The 16,060-nt window shown below is 42.5% G+C and overlaps 1 protein-coding gene across 3 annotated transcripts in view; it reads right to left on the reverse strand.

Annotated features, from left to right (window-relative positions):
• The window catches only part of PRDM5 (PR/SET domain 5), a 202,102-nt gene that overhangs the window by 174,817 nt on the left and 11,225 nt on the right, over positions 1–16,060 (reverse strand). For all 3 annotated transcript variants that reach the window (XM_059066317.2, XM_067036583.1, XM_067036584.1), the window contains exon 2: positions 9,169–9,252. In XM_059066317.2, coding sequence (XP_058922300.1) covers positions 9,169–9,252 — 84 coding nt within the window. The remainder of the gene's footprint in view (positions 1–9,168; positions 9,253–16,060) is intronic.

Below are 16,060 nucleotides of genomic sequence, written 5' to 3' on the forward strand. Positions count from 1 at the left end.
AGAAAATAATTCAGCATCTCTTCATTCTCATCCCCAAGCCAGGGAGTCATCTGCACATGGTCAGCAAACATTGCCCCTAAATTTGGGATTTGGGAGATCAATTATGACCTCCTTTGAATAGTTTGTAGAGTTTGTTAACACTTTTTTTGTTATATTTGAAATTTTCCTCACTGGTTGTTTGTAAAGTCTGTCAATTTCAATTTATGCAATATCTGTGTATCTAAATGCTTCCTATTGTTCTTTCCCTCCCTTCAGAGAATCCAGAGTAGCAAATTTTTCCTCTGGCTGGGATCTGGACTTTGTTTCCAAACTTGAAGAGTGAGTGAAGACACGGTTGATGCTAATGCTGTGAAACAAATCCAAAGCACAGTCACACAGGGAGATGATCACATTTGAAAAGGACCAGAGAACTATACCTTCATTTTAAAATATTTTTGCTGGGTATAGAATTCTAGATTGGCAACTATTTTCTATTACCTTAAAGATATATTTCAGTTGTTGACTATCTTTACTACTTTTTTTTTTTCATCTTTTCTGTTAAAAGGCAGCTATCAGTCTTATTGTTTCATTTTTGAAGGTATTGTCTCTTTTTTTTCTGCCTGCTTTAAAGATTGTCTTGGTTTTCCATAGTTGTACTAAGATATACCTGAGTGTGGCTTTCTTTACAGGAGTGCTGCTTGAGGCTCACAGAGCTTCTTCAATTCATCAGGTAATGTTTTTTAACAGATCTGGAAAATTCTCAGCCATTATTGCATCGAATTTGCTTCTTCCCCATTTTCTCCCTCTTCTCCTTCAAATGCTAAATGATCCTAACAGTACAGATACATTAGATGTATTCACTGTCTCACACATTTATTTTTAGTCTCTGTGCTTCATTTTCAATATTTTCTATTGACTTCTTTTCCTCTTCACTAATCCTGTCTTTTGCTGTGTCATATCTAATATCTAATTCAAACACTGAGCTCTCAATTGCAGTCCATATATTTTTCTTGTCTAGAATCTCCATTTGGCATTTATACCTCCCAATTTTTTAATAAAATTCTCCATCTTTTCATCTGTTTGTTTCATTTTTTTTCTTCCATTTGCTAGAACATATCACTCATGTTCATTTTAGAGTCCTCATCAGCTAACTCCAATCAATATCTGAATCCTATGTCAGTTTCCGTTGTCCAGCTTTTCTCATGGTTTCAGTCACATGGTCCTATCTCTTAGCATCTAGTCATTTTCTATTAAATGCTGGACGCTGCGTAGTAAAAGAACTTTAGAGGACCCAGATATTATATTTCTCCAGAGTAGGCTCGCCCCAACCTCTGCCAGGCAGAGTGGAATCTGTTCACTGTAGGCTAATCAAGCGGTGAGGTGATTCAAAGCTGGCTGCAGCTGTGGCAGGCTTCGGTAGGCCTCGGTCGATCCTATTCCTACAGCACCACCCTACAGTGCTCCCAAATGAAAAGTATGGTGTGCACTGAGAGGCCCTCCACAGCAACATGAGCCTGTAGCACACTCTGCCTTTTAGAAGTATGTGGTTTAACTTTACAGCAGCCTGTCACGCAGCTTCATAATTCCGCAAATGTCTCGAGTAGGAGACAGCAATGTTTTTGAGTTCCTTTGGGTCTCCAATATCGTCACTCCGACTTCTCAAGACTGCCAAAAGCTCTACCTGTTTCTCTGTGCTCAAACACTAACCTCTACTTGGGCTGAGGTCAAATTGTCAGCCTCTTGCCCATATACAGAATCAGCAAAGCTCTGACCACTTCCTCAAAAAAAAAAGGCTATAGATTATTGATTCATCTGTTCAAAGTTTTCTCCTCTCTGGAACCATAGTACTCTAGTACTCTGCTTTAACAGCTCTTTGATGGCCTTACACAAATCACTTTTATGCTTAATCTGTCTTTTGTAGCTGCTCTCAGCAGTAATATCAATGTGTTCAAGCGCTTATCCAAGATAAGTTTTCTTGTCCTGTTTTACTTTCTTTATACCCATATCACTATCTCTCTTTGTATTACTCATTAAAGGCGTTTTATGTCTATCTTTCCCTGCTGAAACATACACTCCAAGACAGCAAAAGCTTTACTGGATCCTCAGGGTGAAATCAGACTAAAAAGATTGTCTGACCCTGGTATCCTTCCTCTTTCTATCATGTTTCACTTACCCTGCCTATTTCTGTTTGGTAAAGAATTCCAAAGAGCCCCATCATTTCTCAGTATGAGAAAAGAGAAAGGCTAATTCTACATATATATATTCTCAGCAAAGAACTATTACTCCCCCTTTCCATGTGTCCTCACTTTTTCCTCCATGAGACAGAGAAATTAGAGTAAATATACTTTGGGTTTCTCTCCTTCATGCTTCCTTCTCTTTATCTAATTGTTAAGACCCTGACAGTCACTCCTTTCCAAGCCCAGCCCCTGCTGTGCATTAAGCAGACCCGCCATCAGACTCAGGGTGTGCCTTCCACAGCAGACTGCAGACCTGTCTCTCTCTCTCCCATGCTCTCTTGAGATGCTGAAAACTGAACCTGTGAGTCAGGCCACAATTCTCCATGCGATGGCTGATGGACAAATATATTCAGAACTCCTCTGCAGGCCCAACCCTTGCCACAAAGACCAAGCTTTAAGAAGCAGAGTATCAAGTACCCACTCTGTACACTTCTGGTTCAAAGGGAAAGATTCAAGAAGCGGAGTACAGGCAGCGATCCAGATGGTGGTGTAGTAGGATGTGAAGCTCAGCTTCTCCCACAAATACATCAAAGATACATCTACATGTGGAACAATTCCCGCAGAATATCTAACTCAACAGAGGCAGAAGACCTCAGACTGCTGAAAGGGCAAGAAAATCTCTGTGTAACTGGGTAGGAAAAAAAAAAAAAAGAAAGAAAGAAAGCGAGAAAGGAATCAGGACAGGACCTGCACCCTTGGGAGGGAGCTGTGAAAGAGGAAAGGTTCCTTCACCTCGGGAAGCCCCCTCACTGGCAGGTAGATCGGCCGGGACAGAAGGGGAGCGTCAGACCCTCGGAGGAGAACTTCAGCAGCCGGTTTGCAGCAGCCAGAGCAGAGGGAGAACTGCACAGACGGTCAGTGCCGCAGTCCTGCACCCCCCAGCCTGGCACGGGCTGGCAGGGGCTGGGTGCTGGAACTCGGGCTTCGGAGACCAGAACTGGGGAGAGGACTGGGGATGGCTGTGTGGAAACAGCCGCGGGGGTGGGGAATCCAGTGCGACTGCAACGAAGGGTGTATGCGGAGGAAACCTGGGTCACCTTATCGGCCAGTCGCCATGGTTTGGAGGGTGCAGGAGGGGAGAGGATGAACCCGGATTGCAGCCTTTCTCCCCGTACGCATGCTTGCAGCGGGCAGGACACTGCCGACACGGGCTCCGGGGGCAGTCGTGAGCCACCACTGCTGCCCGCCCAGATGCCAGGAGTGGTTACGAGCCCCCCGCCACCGCCCTTGCAGACTCCAGGAGTGTCCGGGAGCCACCTCGGCTCCCATCGTGTGCTCCAGGGACACGCCAGAGCCTCCACCACCACCACCCACCAACCACCTACCTCCGCCCCAGACTGAAAACCAGCCACGCATCTGCACTCCCCCATCAAGGGGGGTATCAACCAGCACACACTGAGGAAAGAGGCGACAGGCATCCACAGTAAGAACAGCCCTTGGGCCAAATATATTAACCCACACAAGCTACAGGGAGATGCCCAGACATATAAATAGCCCTCCAGGACCACAGGAGATAACTGTTTCTCCTAAACTCACAGAGTAAGAGAAACATATAAGTAGAATGAAAAAACAGAGGAACCACCCCCAGTTAAAAGACCAAGATAATTCCCCTGAAGGAACAAACAATGAAACAGACCTCTTCAGTCTAACAGACACCGATTTCCAAAAGGACATAATGAAAATACTTTAGGAATTAAGAAAGGCCATTGACGGAAATGCAGAGTACTGGAAAAAGGAGCTATAAACTATAAAGAGGAGCCAAGAAAAATTAGAAGAGTCACTTGCAGAGACAGAAACCGAGCTAAAGGCAATGAATAGCAGAATGAATAATGCCGAAGAATGAATAAGTGACCTGGAAGATAGAAAAACAGAAATCACCCAATCAGGACAGCAGACAGAAAGACAAATTTAAAAAAAAAAAAATGAAAGCAATATAAGAGACTTATGGGATAATATAAAGTATGCCACTCTATACAAAATAGGGATCCAGAAGGGGAAAAAAGAGAAAAGGGCATCAAAAATGTATTTGAAGAAATTATGGCTGAAAACTTCCCAAACCTGAAGAAGGAAACAGATATCCAGGTACAAGAAGCATAGAGGGTCCCAAACAAGAGAAACCCAAACAGAGACACCAAGACATATTATAATAAAAATGGCTGAAGGTTAAAGATAAAGAGAGGACCCTAAAGACAGCAAGAGAAAAACAAAGAGTTAATTACAAAGGAACCCCCAGAGGCTATTAGCTGATTTCTCTACAGAAATGCTGCAGGCCAGAATGGACTGGCAAGATACAGTCAAAGTCCTGAAAGGGAAAAATCTTCAACCTAGCACACTCTACCCAGTAAGATCATCATTTAGAATAGAAGGAGATATAAAGAATTTCTCAGACAAGCAAAAACCAAAAGAATACAGCAGGACTTCCCTGGTGGCACAGTGGTTAAGACTCCGAGCTCCCAATGCAGGGGGCCCGGGTTTGATCCCTGGTCAGGGAACTAGATCCCACCTGCCACAATGAAGATCCCGTGTGCCGCAACTAAAGATCCTGAATGCCACAACAAAGATCACACGTGAGGCAGTGAAGATCCTGCGTGCCGCAACTAAGACCTGGCGCAGCCAAATAATAAATATATTTTTAAAAATAAAAAAAAGTAAAGGAAAGAATACAGCGGTACTAGACCTATCCTAAAGGAAACAGTGAAAGGTCTTCTCTAAACAGAGAAGAAGAATCTATAGGAAAGAGAAAAGCACAATTAGGAAGTAAATCACTTAAATAAGCTAGTACACAGATAAAAAAAGAAAAAAGAAATTAAAAAATTTCTGTGAAAGTGATGACAACCACAGTGAACAGCAAAAGGATGAAAGTGAAGATGTAAAAAAGGACATCAGGGCTTCTTTGGTGGTGCAGTGCTTGAGAGTCCGCCTGCCGATGCAGGGGACACGGGTTCGTGCCCGGGTCCGGGAAGATCCCACGTGCCGCGGAGCGGCTGGGCCCGTGAGCCACGGCCGCTGAGCCTGCGCGTCCGGAGCCTGTGCTCCGCGGTGGGAGAGGCCACAACAGTGAGAGGCCTGCGTACCAAACTTAAAGGTATGTGCTAGAATAAGAGCCAGTGCCTGCAGAGGTGGTATTTGAACTGTGGTTTGAAATACCGAAGAAAATATTATAGAAAGAGAAGATGTTGGAGATTTAAAAACAAAGAGTTGTTGAGAGTTTTAGCAACATTACATGAATGGATTTTGTTCTTAGAGCAAGTCTGAGCAGGTAGACAGTGGAAGGAAATGTATCTCAAGCTCCAAACCACGTGGGAAAAAGTACGCAAAAAGACTTCTAACTAAGGGAAGAATAGACTACGATACAAACAACTGGACACGTTCCGTCAAATTATCAATGGGAAGCATTTACAGCGGAGCACTGGTTTCCAAGCTCAAGCTCTATAACTGGCCTGAGGCCTGAGAAATCCAGAATTCTTCTGCCAATGCAGTTTATTTTAAAATAAAAGTAAAAATCTGAAGTATCAAGAAGGCTTAAGGACAGAGGAGACTGAGTCTCTTCAGACCCCAATCTCAAATCCTGGTGGCCAACACAGAACGAGGCTGAGGTGCTGTTTAATGCTCTGAACCAGTGGGCATCGGTGAGTGCCAAGCTGCACCTCTGGAGGGAGGGGGGAGGATGCAACAGACGATGACGGTGCTCCCCAGTGAAACCCTCAGGCGCCTCTATGCCCCGCCCCCAAGTAACAGGGGCTCACACACACCAAGAGGGGCACTCCTCACTGGCACCTCCAAGTTCTTTGGTGTTAAATGGCCACCCAGGGGCCCTTGGCCTCGTCCACCAGGACTGCTGGCACCACAAGCGCAGATATAGACTGAGAAAGAGCTCTGCCGTGTGCTCTCTCGCAGGCATCGTTTTCCACACACTACCCCCAGTACCTGGCTTATGCTCCGTAACCGTAACATAGGTAACCACCGGCTTGAGGAGAAGGACCACCCATCTGAGAGCAGCAGGTAGTTCGCTCTGGAGCTATGGGGCATATTAGAAATCGGTCCCAATTTACCCACAGAGGAGGGAAGGCTCATTATCTCCCTTTGAGAAGGCTCAAAAGTTTGCAAGAGGAGAAAAGTGTGGTAAGACCCGTCAACCTCCTTTCTCTGTGCACCTTCTGAATCCTGGCACCTCCAAGGCTAAAATAATAAAAATGGACTTTAAGAATATAATTCAAGGGGCTTCCCTGGTGGCACAGTGGTTGCGAGTCCGCCTGCCGATGCAGGGGACACGGGTTCGTGCCCAGGTCCGGGAAGATCCCACATGCTGCAGAGCGGCTGGGCCCGTGAGCCATGGCCGCTGGCCCTGCGGGTCCGGAGCCTGTGCTCTGCAACAGGAGAGGCCACGACAGTGAGAGGCCCGTGTACCACAAAACAAAAGAAGAATATAATTCAAGGCTGGGAAGCAGCTCTCTCAGTTAACATAATAAGGAACAGGACTAAAGCCAGCAAGCAGTAAATCTTTGCCGTTCAAAAGGTATTGACTGTTTTTCAAGTGCTCCCCCAGGAAGATATACCACTGAGAGTGTCTTCCCCTGCCCTGCCCGGCAGCACAAGTGGACAGAGCAGAGACCAGCCGACAATCCACCCTGAAGACCAGACTCAGAGAAGGAAGAACTACGGGGGGGGGGGGGGGGGGGTGCATGAACTAAGGGGTTAAAGGGATCAAAGGTCTCAGGTGAAAAGAGCAGGCTTATAGGGGACAAGGAGACTCTTCATTCAATACCCTTCTGAATTGTGTCAAAAATTACTTATTCAAAACACAAGCATAACATAAGAAGTAAAAGAAAATAAAGAACGGCAATCATTATGTGAATGTAACATTACCTGAACATAAAATGTATAAAATCAATAGCTCTTTGGGTGGTAAAGCGAGAGGACTAGGTATCTTGGTATGTAAAAACAAATGATAATGTAAAGACATCAAAGAACCACAGGAATACATAATGCAAAACTAGATGAGCTACGGTAGCACTGTCAGCCTCTTTAAGTTTCCTATATGCAAGTCTCTTTTTCAAAATAAAAATTATAATCATCATCTGTTTAGCAATGCATCATAACCAGCTGTGCAAGACATTAACCTGACCACTACACTAAAGTTTTCAGAGATAACAAAACAAATATCAGAAGTCATTAACAACCCCTTAAAAATTGTTATTTTTATCATTTTCGACTTATTTAGGTTATCTTTTTTGTCACATAAATGTTTGGCTTTTGAAAACATTCATGGTAAAAAAAAAAAATTAACTGCTGAGAAAATTAAAATCTTATAGAAAAATAGTAAAAGCCATGAAAAATACTTTCAGGTTTATAAAAATAAACAAAACAGCATATTAAAATAAGGCAAATCAATAACATTTTCCACTTAAACTGTAGTGAAGACTATATTATGAATTTCCATTTTCCATCACCTGCACTTCAGAAATCTTTCAAGAACCTCAAGCAACCCCACTCCCTACATCAACAAATTTCAGCAATATGGTGATGCTTAAAAATGTATTTTGCTTGCAGATAATACATTATGATATGTTTCACATGTCAATTTGGCTCGATGGTAGTACCCAGCTATTTAATCAAATAGTAACCTAGGTGTTGCTGTGAAGGTGTTTTATAGACGTGGGTAACATCTACAATCAGTTGACTTTAAATAAAGGAGATTACTGTCAAAGCTGTGTGTGGCCTTCATCCAAACAAAGGCCTTAACTGCAAAAACTGAGGTTTGCCAGAGCACTTCTGCCTCAAGACTGAAGCATCATCAACTCCTGTCTGAGTTTCCAGCCTACAAATTCCAACCCGCCACCCACACAATCGTGTGAGCCAATTCCTTGAGAAAACACACACAAACACACACACACACACACACACACACACATCCACTGGTTCTGTTTCTCTGGAGATCCTAACCAATACATGCACATTCAGAGAGACATTTTATGTGTAGTTCTCTGTTTCAGTGTTCTTTATCTTTCTGATTTTATGATCCTACTTACCTTAGGCCCATCTCAGCTCCCACCCTCCTCATGGAACCCACCAAATAAAATTCTGGGGACTGAGTTTCCTTTTCCAAGTTTTTGTTTAACAATATCTACACCTCTGCTTTTCTATTTCCATCCCTCGGGCCCTTCTTTTTCTAAAGATTATGAAAGAACAGTAATGAAAATAATTGGTCATAAACTAGGATGAAAATTCTGATAATATATAGATATACATTTGCATATACAAATTCTTGCAGCAGAGAGACTTAAGATTGCAAGACTATCTACAGTGTTACAGCTCTTTAACTATATGTTTTTAAAGGTAAAGTACATTTTAAGCTGGGATTTTCATTCCAACACAGAGTTCAGAAATGTTTCTGTGTGGGAGACCAGCTCAGTGCTTTGTGACCACCTAGAGGGGTGCGATAGGGAGGGTGGGAGGGAGACGCAAGAGGCAGGGGATATGGGGATATATGTATACGTACAGCTGATTCACCTTGTACAGCAGCAACTAACACACCATTGTACAGCAATTATACTCCAATAAAGGTATTAAAAAAAAAAACAAAGAAATGTTTCTGGGCAATTAGCACTGCAATTGGGAAATAAAAGTTAAAGTATAATTTCATTTACAGAAATCAAATCCTAAATCCATAAAAAGAATATGCTTATTTTGAAATCCAAACACCCTTATTCATGGATAACTTCTTCTTTAATGATGAAACATATAAACTTCAGAGTTACAGAAGAACTGTCTAGTTAGATATTTCAACAGTATTTTAATGCTAAACTTTCAAGGTGTTCAGGTTTCTTAAAATTCAAACATTTCAATGCTTTGTCAACTGCAATCAATATCTATTAACTTAGCTTTATACATGCCTTAAGTAGTACAAAGAAAAACATATTTTAAATATTTAAAACAACAATCACATCCTCACCTCCCACATCAACCTGTAATCCATATTTTCATCCAAGTCTTCAGGCATTCTCTTCTCTCCAGCAAATGGTCCAAACTTTTCACCCTGAGTAGTAATGATTACATTGAAAAAGGATTAGTACAATAATCAATAATCAAGTTACTAAAATGAACTATTATTTCTCTTCTGGAAAAATTTTTTTCTCTAAAGCCTTATGCCCAATGATTGAGATACACTTAAAATATTAATTTACCCAACACAAGATATTTACATATTTAAAATCTAACTTAATCAATTTTTAGCAGAAGAGCCTAAATCCACAACACAGGAGCCAACATGAAAGGGTTAAATCGCTCAACATTTAAATTAGGACAAGGCTTGAACACTATACTTAATGTTTCAAACCTCTGCAGCCACTGGCAAGTGGTCTTAAAATGAGAAGCACTGAGTCTTGCCTGACTTGAGACAAGCCCACCAGGCAGAAAACCACCTGGTTTCCATAAAAATCATAAATTCGTCCCAATCACGAACAAGAAAGAAGTAGACCCGCCATCCTCAGAGGAAGACTGTTCATAAACAAAGTTCAAATTCTCCTGCCAATCTTTCAAACAACCAAGGGGGCACTCTATAAACCAGGGCTTCTCAAAGCGCGTACTTTGAATCACCAGCATGAGAGTCACCAGCGTTGCTTATTACAAATTCAGAATCCTGTGCTTATTAAAATCAGAATCTCTGGGCTTCCCTGGCGGCGCAGTGGTTGGGAGTCCGCCTGCCGATGCAAGGGACGTGGGTTCGTGCCCCGGTCCGGGAAGATCCCACATGCCGCGGAGCGGCTGGGCCCGTGAGCCATGGCCGCTGAGCCTGCGCGTCCGGAGCCTGTGCTCCGCAACAGGAGAGGCCACAACAGTGAGAGGCCCGCGTACCGCAAAAAAAAAAAAAAAAAAAAAAAAACAAAGAATCAGAATCTCTGGGAGTGGGATGTGTGGAGCTGCATTTGGACAAGCTCCCAGGTGGGAGTGGCCCCGGCAGGGAGGGACCCGTGAGGTAAGGTGAAAGGGTAAGCAAAACTGTTCTCACAACTAAGGCAACCAAAGAAGGACTGGAGAGACAGAGAGGGCGGGATCACGCTTGTCCAGCCATACGATCCACAGACGTGTGTGCAGAGAGGGTACGGGGTCACGCATGCCCTCGTGAGCCTCCTCCAAACCTGCCTGTGACTATTCTACAGGAGAACCCTTCCCTTCACTGGGAGGTGGACGAACTTTTTTATTTTATTTTATTTTATTTTACATCTTTATTGGAGTATAATTGCTTTACAATGGTGTGTTAGTTTCTGCTGTATAACAAAGTGAATCACTTATACATATGTCCCCATATCTCCTTCCTCTGGCATCTCCCTGCCTCCCACCCTCCCTATCCCACCCCTCTAGATGGTCACAAAGCACCGAGCTGATCTCCCTGTGCTATGAGGCTGCTTCCCACTAGCTATCTATTTTACGTTTGGTAGTGTATGTATGTCCATGCCACTCTCTCACTTTGTCACAGCTTACCCTTCCCCCTCCCCGTGTCCTCAAGTCCATTCTCTAGTAGGTCTGTGTCTTTATTCCCGTCTTACCCCTAGGTTCTTCAAGACCTTTTTTTTTTCTTTTCTTTTTTCTCTTCTTTTTTTTCCTTCCTTATATATGTGTTGGCATACGGTATTTTGATGAACATTGTTAGGGGGAAAAATAACCACCAAAACAATGTTTCAAGGCATATATATGACTTAATGAACAACAGAAAACCCAACTCCAGGCAACAGTCAAATGTTAAAACTTACAGGAATTACAACTAGCCCCTCATGTTACAGACAAAGAAAAGAGGTTCTGAAAAGTCACAAGTAATGGCAAAACTTTGAAGACCTATTGTTTAATGTTAACTTGGAGGCAGAAAATGCTACAGAGATCACCGAAATCAAGACGATAATCCTAAACAAACCTAAAACAAGTACACCAAAGAGACAGGGAGACTGCTATTTGGCTATTTTAGGCAACCTGGAAGACCAAGATCAAATATTAAGGTGTGTTTTCGGTAATAAATTTGAGGATTTGGTATTAATGCATATATAGTCCAACTTTTCACTCCACTTTGTCATGTATTTAGCCTTTATCAACTATTGCAGAAGGAAATCATCTGAGTACACGCTTTCCAATGCAAGAGATCTACCCATGCCAGTCAGTTCCTCTTTGCAGTACAAATCTGGAGGAAATAAAAAATTGTATCAATCAATGCAGCAGCATTCAAAGGACTGAAAAGAAAGGGATGGAAACCCAAGTAAATGCACTGGGCTTGGGGAAAAAAGCCTGCTTGGATGCAGGCCTAGGAAAATTATTAAAGGACTTACAGCTTGGAAAATTCAAAACAAGAATCAGGACTGTGAGTTTAAAGCCTTGCTATTTTTTTTTTTTTTTTTTGCGGTATGCGGGCCTCTCACTGTTGTGGCCTCTCCCGTTGCGGAGCACAGGCTCCGGACGCACAGGCTCAGCGGCCATGGCTCACGGGCTTAGTTGCTCCGCGGCATGTGGGATCTTCCCGGACCAGGGCACGAACCCGTGTCTCCTGCATCGGCAGGCGGATTCTCAACCACTGCGCCACCAGGGAAGCCCTAAAGCCTTGCTATTAATAGTGAGCAATCACTCTATCAGAAACTGTAACTATAATAAATTACGGCTTTCAATTTTTTTTTTTCCTCAGCCAAGAAATACATTTTGCACCTCAGCCTAGCATATTCACATCTATACAGCTGGCAACACGGTTTGAACTGTGTGGGTCCACTTAAGCGCAGGTATTTTCATTGCACCGTCCTGGTCGGTTGAGTGCACCAGTGTGGAAGAACCAGAGATGTGGAGGGCCAACCATCAATTCTGTGTGCATTTACCTCCATGTTGTTCAAAGGTCAAGTGTACACAGAAACACACTGATAAAACTAACATGTAAATTTTTTAAAATAATACTACCCTTCCTCTGCACAATATATTCCATACTGTCTATTTTACTTCACTTTTGAAAAAATACTCGTTTTGACCCAATAAAGTTAATTTCACAACTCACCAATGGGTTGCAATCCAATTTGAAAAACACTGACATAAAAACACAGATGGAGGAGATAAATTTCTAAGTATATTTGGCTTTCTCGATTTGGTAAACTTGCCTTCAAAGTACACTAGTGAGTATACTGGGACGATTTGGTCAAATAAACTTGAGTTTCTGTGGCTGCAAGATTACAAATATAAAGAGTCAACTCTTAGTTATCCATACACTTGTGGTAAGAAACACTACAGATAATTAAAACAATTTATGTTTGGTTTTTGATGAGGATTTTATACTTACTGGACCCACTCCAGGCCTTCCCCTAAAGATCCCAGCACCTACTACCCACCCCCTTCTCTCTTTGTTCACTGTCATTTCTACTATACAAACAGCACTTTCTTATCGTCACAGTTTTAATGTATACACTGCTTTGTTCACTAACCATTTCCTATGATACGTCTAACCTAAGAGTAAGCCTCTCCTGCCTCGGTAGGCTTCAAACCTGCTCGGGTAACATACCCACGAAAGGAAGATTTAGGGCACTCACCCATGGGTAATTTTTTTCTTTTAGTTGAACCATATGATATCGCCAGTATTTGACCATCTCTGAGCTATAAAAATTAAAGTTTTTCATAGGATTCATTATAATATAAATTATATATACATGTGCACGAGCATATTAAACACCTCAAGTAAGGTTCGTAATTAATGGCAGGAAGGAAACTAACGTTTCAAACTATCTTCCTGAAAATTTCAAAAATTTCTAGTCGACTTCCTATCATCCTTGGTTTTACTTTTGGTGATTTAGCTGCTGAAGATCTCATACCAGCAGCAGAAAAACTATCAACTCTACCATTTTCTTGCTGTTAATGTGCATCAGCATTATTATTATTACCTTCAACCTGTGACTACATTACAAAAAACCTTCCAAGAACTCTTCACTTCTAACAATCTGAAGAGTCAGTATCTCGAATGCTTACAAGGTGAGGCCGGAAAGCAGCACAACATCAGACAACAAACATGTGAAGGACCCAGTGGGGAGTGGCCAGGAGGTGAGCTGGAGGCACATGCCCATTTAAAAAGCTTTTCAGGGCTTCCCTGGTGGCGCAGTGGTTGAGAGTCCGCCTGCCGATGCAGGGGACACGGGTTCGTGCCCCGGTCCGGGAAGATCCCACATGCCGCGGAGCGGTTGGGCCCGTGAGCCATGGCCGCTGAGCCTGCGCGTCCGGAGCCTGTGCTCTGCAACGGGAGAGGCCACAACAGTGAGAGGCCCACGTACCACAAAAATTAAAAAAAAAAAAAAAAAAAAAAAAAAAAAAAAAGCTTTTCAGCTCCAAGTGACTGTTGCTCTATCACAGGGGGAGCCCAATGTTGCCAGATATCTGCAAGTATTTTAGTGAAGCTGACAACTCAAACTTGTTTGTGAAGTCACTACTACTCTACATTGGCAATGAATTTCAAGTTTTCAAACTTCTGCGCAGATCAAATAAAATGTGATTGTAAGATAAAGTCAACCTGTAGATACCAAATGTCCAAGTCAAACTCACTTCTCCGACTGGCCCAATGCTGAGCCTACAGTGGTGCTTCTTTGCTCTTTCTAAAAAAAGTGCAGATAAATATCCATTCAATTTGGGACCCACTGGACTAGACAATAACTTTTAATAAAAAAATATACGACTGCAAACATGTGGACCATTTTCTCTCATTTTGATTAATATTATTAGCAGGAATTTGAAACCAAGATTTACTGCAGATGCCTCTCTTAGAATAATGGGAAAAGCACTACCTGAGTATTCCAGGGAGCTGGATCCTAATCCTTGCTCTGCCACTAATTATCTGTGACACATCAGGACGTCACAAACTTGTGAGCTTCAGTTTCCTCACCTACAGGACTGAGAAATTTGGATTAGCTGATGTCTAAGAGTCCTTCCAGCTCTCAAACCCTATTAGAGAGAGCTTCCACAGACCAAATTTAGAACAATTTGGGGATCAAAGAGAACAAGAGTATAATTGATTGAAACAATCAAGTCTTAAGGCCACAGTGATTGCTAGAGAGAGGAAAAAAAGAACAGAAGTTTTTAAATGTCTCATTTGCTGGCATAACAGCTTACTGAAATTAATAAAGAGAAAGAACTAAGCATCCCGTCCTATCTTTCAACAATGACACTACTTCAGGATAAGCAGACAGCAGCAAACGATGAAGGAAAGCTCTTCTTTACAGAGGAATGCTAACTTATAAATAAAGGAGGAACAGTCACGTGAAATCCCTAATAATGTAACTGATTCAGGGGAGGATTATCAATGGATGCTAAAACCATCAGGTAAAAGGTTGATAGTGAAATAGGTATTCATACACTATCAGCTCACAGATGACCAGTTAAGCACGAATTATCTTTACAATGGAAAACTTACGTTAACCCGGTGCTGGTATCCCTCAGGGAAAAACCAGATATTATATGCCCTCTGCTACAACGCATACGAAGTAAATCATTCTAGCCCTTCACTCCCCTGTGTCTGCCACAGGGATGTGACAGGAGTGTTTGCTAAGCTCTCCAAGCGCCTCCAGAGGCCAAAGGGCAAGTGCACCTGCGCAGAACTCTTCCCGCTTGTCCTGCCTCTCACCCAGCGCCTGGGGAGGTCCTGCTACCTAGGAAGAGCGCACAGGGATAAAGCACATTGAGAGAGGAAGGGGGTGCTTCCTGTGTTCCCCCCTGTCTCCCGCTGCCAAAACCGCACTGTCTTCTGCAACATAAAAAGTATCCAGAGGGTAGAGAGAAGTGTTTAATACACAATGTCAGTGGGTTTCCGAAAAAAAGTAAAATAATCTATATCGAACTGTCAGATGAGAAGAAATACAGAAGACAGAGGAACATTAAATAATGTGCCTTGGGAAACCATTGGATAAATCCAGACTGTGAGATACACCACAATTAGCTTGATCTCTTCAGAAAGTAACTGTTATTTTTTTTTTTAATGGTATGGAAAGAGGGAAACTGTTAAAGAGAGATTTAATAGACATAACCAAGTATAATAGGTGGTCCTTGAGGATCCTGGTTCGAAAATAAACAGCTATAAAAACATTCTGGAGGCACTTGGAGTAATTTGAAGATGGGCTGGAATTAAAAGACATTAGGAAATCACTATTATTTGTGTTGGATGTTAAAATGATAGTATAGGTACTTAAGAAAATGTCCTTATGCTAAAACATGGAGGAATGCGGCTTCCCTGGTGGCACAGTGGTTGAGAGTCCGCCTGCCGATGCAGGGGACACGGGTTCGTGCCCCGGTCCGGGAAGATCCCATGTGCCACGGAGCGGCTGGGCCCGTGAGCCATGGCCGCTGAGCCTGCGTGTCCGGAGCCTATGCTCCACAACGAGAGGGGCCACAACAGTGAGAGGCCCACGTACCACAAAAAAAAAAAAAAAAAATGGAGGAATGAATTGTCATAATATCTATAATTTACTTTGAAATGGTTCAGCAAATAAAAAGTATATACATATAGATGAAATAAGTTATATTCAAGTGAATCAATCTGCAGTTGAATCTTTTATATGTAAAATAACGATGTTTTTCACAGAAGGAGTCTAGAGTCCTCACTTAGAACAAAATTATATTTCAGTGCTAAGATACTACGCATGTGTGTGCTCTTGCAATACAAGTAGGCCATCAATAAAGTACATTTCCAAAAAGTTCAATATGAAAAATATCCAATCTTCTTTCCCTACTATGACTGCCCAGGTAGAGACAAGTTGCTTCCCTATATCCATTCTCCTTAGTACTAGAATGCTGACCTTGCTTCAGGTACTAATGTATCCAGGTAGAAAAACGACATTACCAGTTCCCCA

The sequence above is a fragment of the Kogia breviceps genome, chromosome 6 (genome assembly GCF_026419965.1).
Source record: "Kogia breviceps isolate mKogBre1 chromosome 6, mKogBre1 haplotype 1, whole genome shotgun sequence".
Lineage (NCBI taxonomy): Eukaryota > Metazoa > Chordata > Mammalia > Artiodactyla > Physeteridae > Kogia > Kogia breviceps.